Genomic DNA, 12,302 nt, shown 5'->3' with positions numbered 1-12,302 from the left:
ATTGCCCATTTGCGCATGTGCAGCGACGAGACAAGTCGACTTGGACAAATTACCCGAAATGCGTTGCCAGAGACATTTCGGGGATTTTGAGTCATTCAGTGCTACAGATGCAATTGCATTAGCATGTTTTGGTTTTTTTTAAATCACATTAATCATGATGATGTATTAATCTGCACTAGCAGGTTAATTTAGACAGCCCTAAAAAAAGTTTTTTTAATGTGGATTTTACTGAGAATTTACCTGTCATTTAACAAACATGAGATCTATAAATAACATTAATATTACAAAAAAGAGAGGAGTAGTTGCCCATTTTGATGATTATTAAAAACATTAGGATTTATTGCAGGACTGTTGATTTATTAATGCAAGTCTAATGTTTAAAAAAGCAGCTGAGTGTTTTAGTAAACATTTTAGAATGAGGAATATATAACCTTTATGTAACCTACAGCAGTGTTTTTGCTTGAGTGCTCCTCTGTGCTTCAGGTCAAAGTGGGCTATTTTTTGCTCCATTCATAGAAATACTACCATGACGCAAAACTGCTCCCCAAAAAAGCCAGACGCACATGTCGCACCTGCGCAACTCCTGTCCAAGTAGCCTGTGATCGGCCTATTTAAAGGATGCCCGGTGGGATGGAGACACACAGCCTCCGTCCTCCAGCCTCTGACCGCTCTCCAAGCACATGAAGACGGACGGAGGGACGCAGACGTTCGGCGGCAGGAAGCAGAGTCTGATCGAGGATGCTCGGCGGGAGCGCAGCGGCTCGTCGGGCTCTCCGGGGCCCTCCCGGTACGGAGACGGCTTCGTGTTCGAGGAGAAGCAGGGCAGAGTCACCGTGAACGTCCTGTTTGCCCTCACCGGGGGCAAAAACGCAGGGTTCTTCAAAACGGGCAAAATATTTGAGGTCAGTGTAAAAAAAAAAAAAAAAAAAACACTCTGGAAAAATAGTCCAGGGAAAGTCAGAATGAGTAGAAAGTGTGACAGGCCTGCAGAATAAATGCTCCTGTGGGTTTAATTATCTTATATTTATGTCTTTATTTATACTGTCATGTTTTAGTGACAATTAATAATTAATCATCAGTGTTTTTTTGTATATACTCACAGGTTTTGCAGACAAGTTGTTCATTAGAGGAGTAAAGTGAAGCTGGTTTTAACTACTGTTTCATCTTCTAAACATATTTACATCATTTTTACAGACAGAACAATTACATGACACACTGAAAATGATACACTAACCCTGGAAAACCCACTGTTGCAGTCGTTTTTAAATTATTTTTATTATTAGATTATTATTTTTTATTTTTTTCAATATTTGGATTTACAGACACACACACACACACATATATATGTATATATATATATATATATATATGAACCCAAATATTGAAAAAATAGCAAAGGAATACTTAAAATATCTATATTATGTATGCTATTTTTTTGCTCTTTTATTTCTATATTTGACTTGAGCAAAAAATATCCAAAATTATATATACATATAAATATATATAATTTTATTATTTTTCTATATTAAAGTTTATATTAAGATATATATATATATATATATATATATATATATATATATATATATATATATATATATATATATAAAATATACATAATAAATTATGTGAATTTCAGATTAATTCTACAGGTCAGAAATTACTGAACACTTCAACAGCATCAGAAAATATGAATCAATTAATTTAGTCCACATTTCAAGATCAGAGAGAGTCTAATTTTAAATTTGAAGACCCTTTATTTACACGTGGATGAATTAATGACATGAAATAGGATTTTTTATCTTCACTGTTATATTTACTGATATATTTCCTTGATAAGAACCTGATTGTGTATTTTCTACATTTATTTCTGCCAGCACTTGAGAACCTGGGCAGCAATCTTTTGTTTTGTTTTTTTAATTTTTTGCCTCCAATCCTGTTTTTGGTGTTTGCAAACTGAAATATTGAGAAAAATGTCCCTGAATGCATCAGCCAGTATTTAGCTTTGTGGTTCCTGTATTAAAAGATCTGTTTATGAATTTATTGCTAAAACAGTCTCTATAAGCATCACAATGAATGTGCGTCAGATGAGAGGAAAGAATGAGATAAAACTCATTTTAAATGATGGACATGGCATGTGGACATCTAGAAATGAATATTTCTTCAAAATAATGACAAAAACTGAACTACAAGATGATTCTTTGATACCAAAGCTTGACCTCAGCATCAAAGCAGTGAAAAAAAAGAGGAAAAACATGAAGAAAAGCAGGTGCTGATTTTGTCCTCTTTGACGTCTTGTCTTTGAACCCTTTAAGACGTTTGAAGCCAAACTCCTCCATATTGAGAGTCGACCAGGCAGGAAGTTGAAGAACAGCACGACAGACCTGGAGTTCTTCATGAAGTGTGAAGTTCACAGCTCCGACCTGGACGTGTTCATCAACTCCCTGAAGAGAGTGGCTGACGATGTCCGCTCCATACCGGAGGAAAACGGCAAGCACCTGATTTTATTGTCTCCGTTATTAACATTTCACATTGTCTCGGGCCTCATTTAGCCGCTGAATGATCCTTTTAGTTCTGGTAATAACATGCAGCCTAATTAATCTTCTTTCTCTTCACAGTTCCCTGGTTTCCCCGACAGATAAAAGACCTCGACAGATGCAACATGTTAATAACCAAATTTGATCCGGACATGGACCAGGACCATCCGGTGAGTGTTTAAAAATCTCCTTCAACGTTATATTTAAGGATAAATAAAGCTCATTTATCATCATTTAACATCGTTTTTGGCAGGGATACAATGATTCAGAGTACAGAAAAAGACGGGCTGCCATCTCTGAGCTGGCCTTCAGATACAAACAGTGAGTCGCAACTCAAATATAAACTCTGATATACAGTCGTGGAAAAAAATGATTAGACCACTCTTGTTTTCTTCAGTTTCTTCTTCATTTCAATGCCTGGTACAACTAAAGGTGCATTTGTTTGGACAAATATAATGATAAAAACTAAATCAGCTCATAAGAGTTTCATTTAAGAGCTGATACCTAAAGATTTTCAATGGTTTTCTTGATATTAACCAAATTCACATCAGTTCTTCCATCAATAGCTGTGGCATTGTTCTGCCAAAAACAGCTTTCAGACATTCCATGTTTTCTGGTTCTGGTTCTCCATCCAGGCTTTAACTGACCTTTCTGTGTGACAAGGATCATTGTCTTGTTGGAAAATCCAGTCATTGGAGACAGGAAAGAGTTTTTCAGCTGATGGAAGAAGACTGTTTTCAAGAGTAGTCCTTTACATGACCTGGTTCATTTGTCCTGTTCCACCCAAACTGAAACAACCCCAGACGGTCACTGATCCACCCCCATGTTTTACTGTAGGGGCAGACAGTCTGGATTGTAGCTTCTCCAGACTTCCTCCTAACCAGTAAGTTGGCTGGAGTAGGCATCAACTGAAAACTGGATTCATCCCTGAAGAGAACCTTAGCCCAATCATCAACAGTCCGATCCTTGTGATCCCAGCAAAGAGTAACCGGGCTTTCCTTTGCCTTTCGTTGATGAAGGGCTTCTTCCTGCCCTGTGTGACTTCAGACCAGCTTCAAGAAGTCGGTTTCCAAGTCTCCTTGCCAAACAAGTCACATTTCTGGACAGTGTTCACTAATTTTTAAGGTCCCTGGAGGTCTGAATATGGTTCCTGACATAGGAACAGATGAGTGACGGTCATCTGGTGGTAGAAAGACGTTTCCTGCTGCGACTAGTTAGCAGTTTGGTAGAACCATGTTGTTTCTTGGTGTAATGATCTCTATCTCGGAGATCTTCAGTTTTTTCGCTACCTGTCTCTCAATCATGCCAATTTTCAGCAATGTCAAGATGGCTGCCTTTGTAGCTTGACATAATTCTTTAGTTTTAGTCATTATGTGAGAGCTGACAACTTCTGAGTCGTGCTACGGCTTCAATGTCAGCAGGAAACCACTCTAGGCCTTTGAATGTGCAGTGCTGCTTATGACATGAAATGCCCTCTTTACAATTAAGCTGAAGCATGTCTAATGTCAGGACATAAAGTATTATAATCAGCTGCATTTTTGTCATGTTCGTTGTATTCTTCAGGTAATGTACCTGTAATGGTACCAGATATTAGAATGAACAAGAAACTGAAGAAAACGAGGGTGATCTAATAAGTTTTTCCATGACTGTATCTATAAACTCTGATTATCAGTGAAATATTCTACATAAATGTGTCTAAATGAGTGTTTTCTGCTGTAGAGGAGAGCCGCTGCCCACAGTGGAGTACACAGCAGAGGAAATATCAACATGGTGAGAGCAGCCTGACTGATGCAGATGCATTGTGGGAGGATGATTTCAGTGCACTGATACTGCGGTCTGACTGTGTTTAAAGGCGGCAGGTCTACCAGCAGCTGCGCAGTATTTACCCCAGTCTGGCCTGCAGACAGTTCCTGGACGGCCTGCAGCAGCTGGAGAAGGAGTGTGGCTACGGAGACGAACAAATCCCTCAGCTCCGAGAGATCTCTGCCTTCCTGAAAGGTGATAAAGAACAGAAGCAGGAGAGATTTCAGCCAGGAGAAAAGTGTCTGCTGTGATTTACACTCTAAAGGTGATAGAAAATGAAGAAATGTGAGGTTCTGGTGTTTAAAATCCAACAGTTTAAAGGCAAAATCATGAAATTTTTCTCTAAAAGGAGACAGAAACTTAAGAAGAGTTCTGTCTTCAAGAAATAGAGGACATAAACGTTTGAAAACTGAACAAAAATTGTATAACACTGTATACGCATAAGGTTTATCCCGGGTACTCTGGCTTCCTCCCACAGTCCAAAAATATGCTGAGGTTAATTGATTCCTCTAAATTGTCCGTAGGTGTGAATGTGAGTGTGATTGTTTGTCTGTATATGTGGCCCTGTGACAGACTGGTGACCTGTCCAGGGTGTCCCCTGCCTTCACCCGAGTCAGCTGGGATAGATTCCAGCACCCCCCATGACCCTAGTGAGGATAAGACGGTGTATAGAGGATGGATGGATGGATGGATGGATGGATGGATGGATGGATAGATGGATGGATGGATGGATGGATGGATGGATGGATGGATGGATACCAATTAGAATTTCTCAAATTTACCTTCCAACAGTCCAAAACCTAAAGGTACTCATTTTATTATCATATATGACTAATACAAGCATAAAATATAAAATAGCATAGAGCAACTTTAATATTGAGTAACTTTAACCAGTAATGTCAAAATCAACTAACATAGAGCAACTTCAACTAATATAGAGCAACTTTAGCTCATTTAGAGGAACCTTAATATAGAGCAACTTTAATTAATATAGAGAAACTTTAGAGCAACTTTAACTAACTACATGGATACTTTTGAACGGTAGTGTATTTAAACAGTTGATCTCTATTTTTCTTTTCTATTGAAGTATGACGTTACGTCTGTCTGAATCTTGTGAAGCTCTTTGTGTTTCCTCGCTCTCTAAAGCTGCTGCACAAATAAACCTGCCTTATTTAACTACAGGAGTACACTAAATACGACCTGTCTGTCCTCTGTCCCTTCAGAGAAAACTGGTTTCCAGCTGCGTCCAGTCGCCGGCCTGCTGTCAGCCAGAGACTTCCTCGCCAGTTTGGCCTTCAGGGTGTTTCAGTGCACTCAGTACATCCGACACTCCTCTGCTCCTATGCACTCCCCTGAACCGTGAGTCTATATTCTCTGGCAGCAAACTTTTTTATTTATGCATTCAGCTGCTTTCTGTTTTACTCACTTGGTTCGATCTGCTCCAACAGAGACTGTTGTCATGAACTACTTGGTCATATTCCCATGCTGGCAGACAAAGAATTCGCCCAGTTTTCCCAGGTAATTATGCACTTTATTTTGATTTGGAATAATCCATGTGGGCTGCACAGCGGCTTAGTGGTTAGCACTGTCGCCTTGCAGTGAGAAGATCCCTGGTTTGGGTCCCAGCCTGGACCTGGGGGGTCAATATATAATTGGAGAACTTTTTGTAAAATAGTTGACATTTTTGCTGTTTTCAGGCTTAAAATCAACATGGCTGATACACAAAATGACACAAATGAGACATGAAAACAACAAAACCGAGACACAACATGAGAATCCCGAGACACAACATGTCAAAGTGAGACACGAAATGACAAAATTGAGACACAAAATGACAAAAACAAGACAGAAAACAACAAAAACGAGACACAAAATGACAAAAAAGAGACGCAAAGTGACAAAAACAGGACACAAAATGACAAAATTGAGGCAGGAAATGACAAAAACAAGACAGGAAACAACAAAAACAAGACAGGAAACAACAAAACTGAGACAAAACAACAGAAACAAGACGGAAAATGACAAAAACGAGACTCAAAATGACCTCCTTCTGCATGGAGTTTGCACGTTCTCCCTCTTCATGTGTGGTTTTTTTAATTGTTATTATTTTTAACGTTTCTAGGAGATTGGACTCGCCTCACTTGGAGCGTCAGATGAGGACACTGAGAAACTCTCAACGGTAGGATTTATAGAAGATTGGTCGCTTTGAGAAAGACTTTGAGTTGTAGTTTTGACACATTCATATAGTCCTGCAACACCATCTAGTGGCTAATGTAAATAACTGCAGCTGATGTTGAAGCTCCAGGTGATTTCAAACATTTTAATGAGCCTTTTCTTGTTGTTCTCTCTGAAGTTGTACTGGTTTACTGTGGAGTTTGGCCTCTGTAAGCAGAATGGAGCGGTGAAAGCTTACGGCGCTGGACTCCTGTCCTCTTACGGAGAGCTTGTTGTGAGTATGTTCTCTGCTTTCACACATACGCAGAGGTTTCCCTGTGTTTTCTCTAACGGACTTTGATGTGTCTTCCCAGTACGCTCTGTCAAATGAACCGGAGTACAAACCCTTCAACCCCGAGGAGACGGCGGTGCAGCCGTACCAGGACCAGACCTACCAGCCCATTTACTTCGTGTCTGAGAGCTTTGAGGATGCAAAGATCAAGCTGAGGTACTCTTGGTGCCACATCGAAACGTCTAAATGAAGAGTGAAGACAGTTTTTAACTTTTACAATCACTTGGTTTGCAGAATTTACATTTACAAAAAGAAATACTTAAAAGAAACGCACCTGGTTGTTGAAAGAAAATGCAGTTTTTCTCAACTTAAATCATTGCAACACCTTTAGAATTTAGAGTATTCTTTTTAATAATGGCCTTTTTAAATTGCAATTTCTGTGATCTAACTGCTATAATCCCATCTGAATTATTGATCAAAATACACATTCTGGGTAAAATCTGAAAAATAAAAGCTGCTGTGTGGAATTTTTAGACCTAATTTGCATTCAGTTTTACTCGATAAAACTTTGAAGGGTTAAAAAACGGTTAACTGTAAAATTGCTTTTACAAAAAGTATTAATAAAAGTTAATCTGATTATCTTTGGAAAAGACAACCAAGGTTAAAACTGGGATGTTTTATCAAAATTGTCAAATTTGCCAAAAGATCAACTAGGTCAATCTATAACTGAGGGACATTTGAAGTCCATGGGATATATCTTGCACACAGTTTTTATTAAAAAAATAAAAAATACTGTTTTTTATGTTTGTTATGATCATGTCTTTACAAATTCCATCATTATTTAATATAAAAACAATCACTTATTAATAAAAAATAACTGGATATCACTAAAATGTCAACTAAATAACAATCCAAATTTAATAACCACCTTCTAATTAGCTAAACAGTAATAAAATGAGTTTATTCAGAAATAGTTTTAATTTTGTTCTTTTTATTAAGTTGAGATAATCATGACAGATATTTATTTTTTGGCAATATTATATCAAATATAATATCAAATTTTATATGGAAAATAACAGATTGTTAGCCTAGCCGCGCTAGACAACCCACGGCAACGAATTTAATTCTCTGCCAGGGAGGGTCTGGTTACCCTCCATAAGGCTCGAGGCTGGATGCTCCTAAAACTGGCCGGACCAATCACCATGAAGTGTAGAGTCAGAAGGCGGGCGTAACGAAGAGACGACAGAGGCGTGACGATTCTGACAGAAACAACCGGCGCACAATAAACAGTTATCTTTCGACTCGGCTTTGGCCACAGCCCTTAAAGATTTGAAGCTAAAATTCAACTTGAAAGATAAACAAAGGACGGCACTGAAGTGTTTCATTGAGAAGAAAGACGTATTTGGACTTATGCCGACGGGATATGGCAAATCCTTAATATACCAGTTGGCTCCGCGGCTCCGCTGGTTGGGAAGCTAATGGGACTTAGCCACAATCCGCCGGTGCTCTCGGAACTATGTCAGCCTATTCGTTGCGTTGATTGGTTGTATACTTACCCAATTGCTGCAGAGGGATTTGATAGACAACCTTTTAGCCCGCCTCCCTCCCTGTCGAGCTTCCCTTGACCCTTGTGCCGTCAGAAACATGGGATCTAGCATGGCTAGGCTAACAAATTGTATCACTTTCAGCTAAGTTCCCCATTACAAAAACACCTCTCAAGGAAGTGTGTTAATTCCAGATCAAATGACCTGCTCCACATGATGTCATGTCCTCTTTGTTTTCCTCTTTGTTTTTTCCATTTGTTTATATTGATTCTAAATTGTTTTTTGCTTTATAATTTTGCAAAAAATATGAATTAAAATTAGTTTTTACATATATAACGAGCAGGAAAAAGTAACAAATGTGATGCTGAGACACTGACAACCCTTTGTCCCTGTGCACCTTTTCAACACGATGCGTTCATCTGTTCCCACAGGAAATACTCTGCCAACATCAAGCGGCCCTTTGCAGTCCGCTACGACCCCTTTACCTGCAGCGTGGAGGTTCTGGATCAGCCCAGGAAAATCCAAAACGCCCTTAGCCAGATGAGAGAAGACCTGAAGACTCTCCACAGCGCCTTGGAGAAGCTCAGCTCATCTTAAAACCAGAAACAGACGATAAAGTCATACAGTGGTGGAAAAACAAGCTTTCCGACACCCTTAAAATTTTACACCATCTCAAATATTACCATGAAATATTTGTAGGAAAATCTTTTTTGAGGTTTCAAAAGGTGTGGCTGCATTAGACCAAAAAAAAGCAAAATAGAAACAAACAAATGCAAATTTATATATATTTTTTGTTTTTGTTTACAAGAAAAACTAAATTCTTGACAGTTTCAACATGTCAGTTCTCAACATTGTTGGTATCAGAGTCAACAAAGAACAGAGAATGTGTTCAAAACTGAACCAACAATAAATAAACCATCACATCATCAGGGTAATAGTAGTCCTGCCATTAGCAGCAGCAGAGCTTTCATCCCAATGAGCCTTTCTCACTATTAAGGGCTAATCTGGTCCCATTCTTCTTGAATTACTGCTGTTAAATCTTCTAAATTCTCTGGTTAATGCTGAGAAACAGACCTTTTGATGATCCACCACAGATTTTCAATGGGGCTCATGTTCAGGGGTTGAAATGGCCACTTTAAGGCCTGGATACTGAGCTTCTGCAGCTCTACTGGTCCTGGATGTGTTCAAGGAGCATTATCTGGTAGGAACATCCAGTTTGACCTCGATGGAACAGAGCATGTGTGGAAGAGAGCTTGTGGGTTTGGAGAATGGAACAATACTTGACAGAGTTCAGTGTGAGATGACCAACACAAGCAGCACTCATGCGTCCCCAAACCATGATACTGCCTCCACCATGCTCTACAGTAGGTCCTGTACATTATGGAGAAAACGCTTCCTCTGACCTTCTGTGTAGCCTCACATTAGGAGGAGGAAGACAAAGCAGGAAACTGGACTTATCTGGCTGTCCAGTTCTTGTGTGTCTGGGCTCAACGACGCCGGGCTAACCTCTGTCCGTCATTGATCAGGGGCTTCTTGACAGCCTTGTAGGACCTTCGGCCATGATCTAAAACGATCGGGTGGAACACTGGACACCAGTTTGGTTTGACCACTGCTGCTGAAGCTCCTGTGATGTCATTCCGCAGTTTTTCCTGCATATGTGGATCAGGATCGGTCACTTCTTGATGAAGAAACCCTTGGAAAAGCAGGACCTTCATTAGCGGATCACTGGTACCTAAATGACCCATCAGTCCATCCATCCACCATCTAGACACCGCTCAATCCTCATTAGGGCCATGGAGGGGCTGGAGTCTATCCCAGCTGACTTAGGGCGAAGGCAGAGGACACCTGGACAGGTCACCAGTCTATCTAGCAGAAAGATCACGGGAAGGTCGGGAGTCGAACTCAGGATCTTCTAGTTGCACGGATAGCCACCATGCCACAGCTCCACCAAAATGACCCAATCCTCAAAATTTGTTATGTATTGTTATGGAACCAATCAATTTCAAGTTTTTAATGACTTTCTTAGGATTTGTTTAGTATTATGGCTGTGATTGTACTGAAAGAAATTTCATTTGAAGACCTAAGAGTGACTCTTATTACAAATTTTCACAAATGCATGGGGTGTCTGAAAACTTTTTTGATTGGACATTTGACCTGTGTAGGCTAAATTCTGTACATGAGATCAACACAGAAAACCACCATGTAGTTGGATTAGTGAGCATCCACTGGGGCATTTACTGACACGTATAATGTACTATGTAAAGAAATAAACACTTATTTTCATGATAGTATGGAGGTTAAGCCCAAAAATAGGCTTTTGACTTCAAGTCATGATGCAAAGGTCCCCTTTGGTATGGAAGTACCTTAGGGTCATACAAATAAATTTACCCTAAGAAACAAGTGAGATCACCGTTTGTATTGGAAATAAACACATTCTTTTCAAAAATGGCCGCCAATGTGCTGAAAATCCTCTAGAGCCCATATCTTTGCTTCTGTTATAGATATAATGACAAACCTGGTGTCAAAGTGTACATTTTTGGGGTCAAGGAATCCAATAAAATAGGTTTCAAGTTTAAAATACCAACAGCTTTCCCTTTACCATGACAACTGGGATTAAAGATGCACATTTTACATAAAAATTGTGTCATCAAAGTGACTTCACTTATCGATGCCTTCAAAAGTTTTGTATTTAAGCAGTGCAACTACTTCTGTACATTACATTTGTCCTAAGTAGCATGAGATTTCAACTCGTCAAGAGTAGCATATGCTCAGATGCACCAGCTGTAGCAGCTGTTGAAGGTCCAAAGTGACAGGTCGACACTTTAAGGTTTGTATGGCGTTCTCATTGAATAGAAATATTTTTTAAGGTTTGATAATTAATAACTAGCTAGCTAATAAATAGTTAGCTACATTATAGCTAGCTAGCTACCAACTACTTAGCTTCATTACTGAAGCAAGCCCAAGCCTACATTTTGCTAGTTAGTTAGCTTCATTATTATACATATATACACAAATGAATTGCACTTTAGCTTATTGCGTATGACAGCTTGCTAAGTGTTATTAAGTGAGTGTGTTTGTGGTCTGTTGGAAAGTCTGATTCCAGCATGAAGGAAGGACCTGCGGTAACGCTCCTTCACACACCTGGGATAATCAGTCTGTCACTAAAGGAGCTGTCCAGTGCCCTCAGAGTGTGTCATGCATGGAGTGGGAGATGCTGTCCAGCAGGGATGTTAGCTTGGCTAACATCCTCCTTTCTCCCACCACCTACACTGGATCCAGGGGGCTCCCCAGGACAGAGTAAAAGTCTTCCAAAAAAAATCCTAAAAACATCTAAAGTGATTCGATAAAAATCAGTAAAACTTAAATATTTTTTGAGAACATTCACATTCACATAAAAATCAACATTTTTTTCTGAATGTTCTTAAACATTTCTGACATTTTTTTCCACCAAAAAATGTTCAAAGATTTCCCAAAAACGTTGTAAATGTGGAAGTTTTTACAAACCAAGACAGAAAGCAACCAAGAAATGGAGAAACAACACAAATGAGACAAAAAAACACAAAATGACAAAAATGAAGCAAAAAGTGATGACGAAAGCACAAAATGACAAAAACACAAGCGAGACAAAAAGGAAACAGAACGACCAACATCAGACAAAAAACAAAGACAAAAACAACAAAACATATTTTTTCCCACATTTTATAACTATAAAACGTGTCAATTTTGACCAGCAGGATGACACGAGGGTTAAAGAAGAAGAGGGAAAAGTTGTGTCAGCGTGAGAGAGAGCGAACCACTACAATACGGGGCTTGTAGACCATGTTCTCGCTTCTAATTCCAAACCAACTATTTCCATTTGGAAAAATTCTTGGAAGCCATTTATCTTCATGTGTTGTTAAGCAGAGGGAAGGAGCTAATTATAAATGATTTAAGTATCATGTTCCCCTCTGCTGGTCAAGGCCAGAGCCAGCACTG

The 12,302-nt window shown here is 39.2% G+C and overlaps 1 protein-coding gene across 1 annotated transcript; it reads left to right on the top strand.

Moving 5' to 3' along the window:
* Positions 1–593: 593 nt before the first annotated feature.
* On the top strand, positions 594–10,777 carry th2 (tyrosine hydroxylase 2). Its single transcript, XM_051951958.1, has 12 exons — positions 594–902; positions 2,313–2,487; positions 2,616–2,704; positions 2,788–2,855; positions 4,254–4,304; positions 4,387–4,532; positions 5,561–5,696; positions 5,786–5,855; positions 6,460–6,516; positions 6,691–6,786; positions 6,866–6,999; positions 8,759–10,777. The coding sequence occupies exons 1-12, from the start codon at positions 681–683 to the stop codon at positions 8,922–8,924; spliced, it is 1,410 nt and encodes a 469-aa protein (XP_051807918.1). The 5' UTR covers positions 594–680; the 3' UTR covers positions 8,925–10,777.
* Positions 10,778–12,302: the final 1,525 nt, after the last annotated feature.

The sequence above is a fragment of the Acanthochromis polyacanthus genome, chromosome 1 (assembly GCF_021347895.1).
Source record: "Acanthochromis polyacanthus isolate Apoly-LR-REF ecotype Palm Island chromosome 1, KAUST_Apoly_ChrSc, whole genome shotgun sequence".
Taxonomy (NCBI): Eukaryota; Metazoa; Chordata; class Actinopteri; family Pomacentridae; genus Acanthochromis; species Acanthochromis polyacanthus.
Note: the sequence above shows the minus strand (reverse complement) of the source record. Positions and strands in the feature narration are given on the sequence as shown.

Excerpts from the sequence above, each read along its gene's own strand:
- th2 (XM_051951958.1), top strand. The coding sequence starts at position 681 with ATGAAGACGGACGGAGGGACGCAGACGTTCGGCGGCAGGAAGCAGAGT. Across the intron at positions 2,705-2,787 it reads ACATGGACCAGGACCATCCG|GGATACAATGATTCAGAGTA; the intron begins GTGAGTGTTTAA and ends CGTTTTTGGCAG. Across the intron at positions 6,787-6,865 it reads CCTCTTACGGAGAGCTTGTT|TACGCTCTGTCAAATGAACC; the intron begins GTGAGTATGTTC and ends GTGTCTTCCCAG.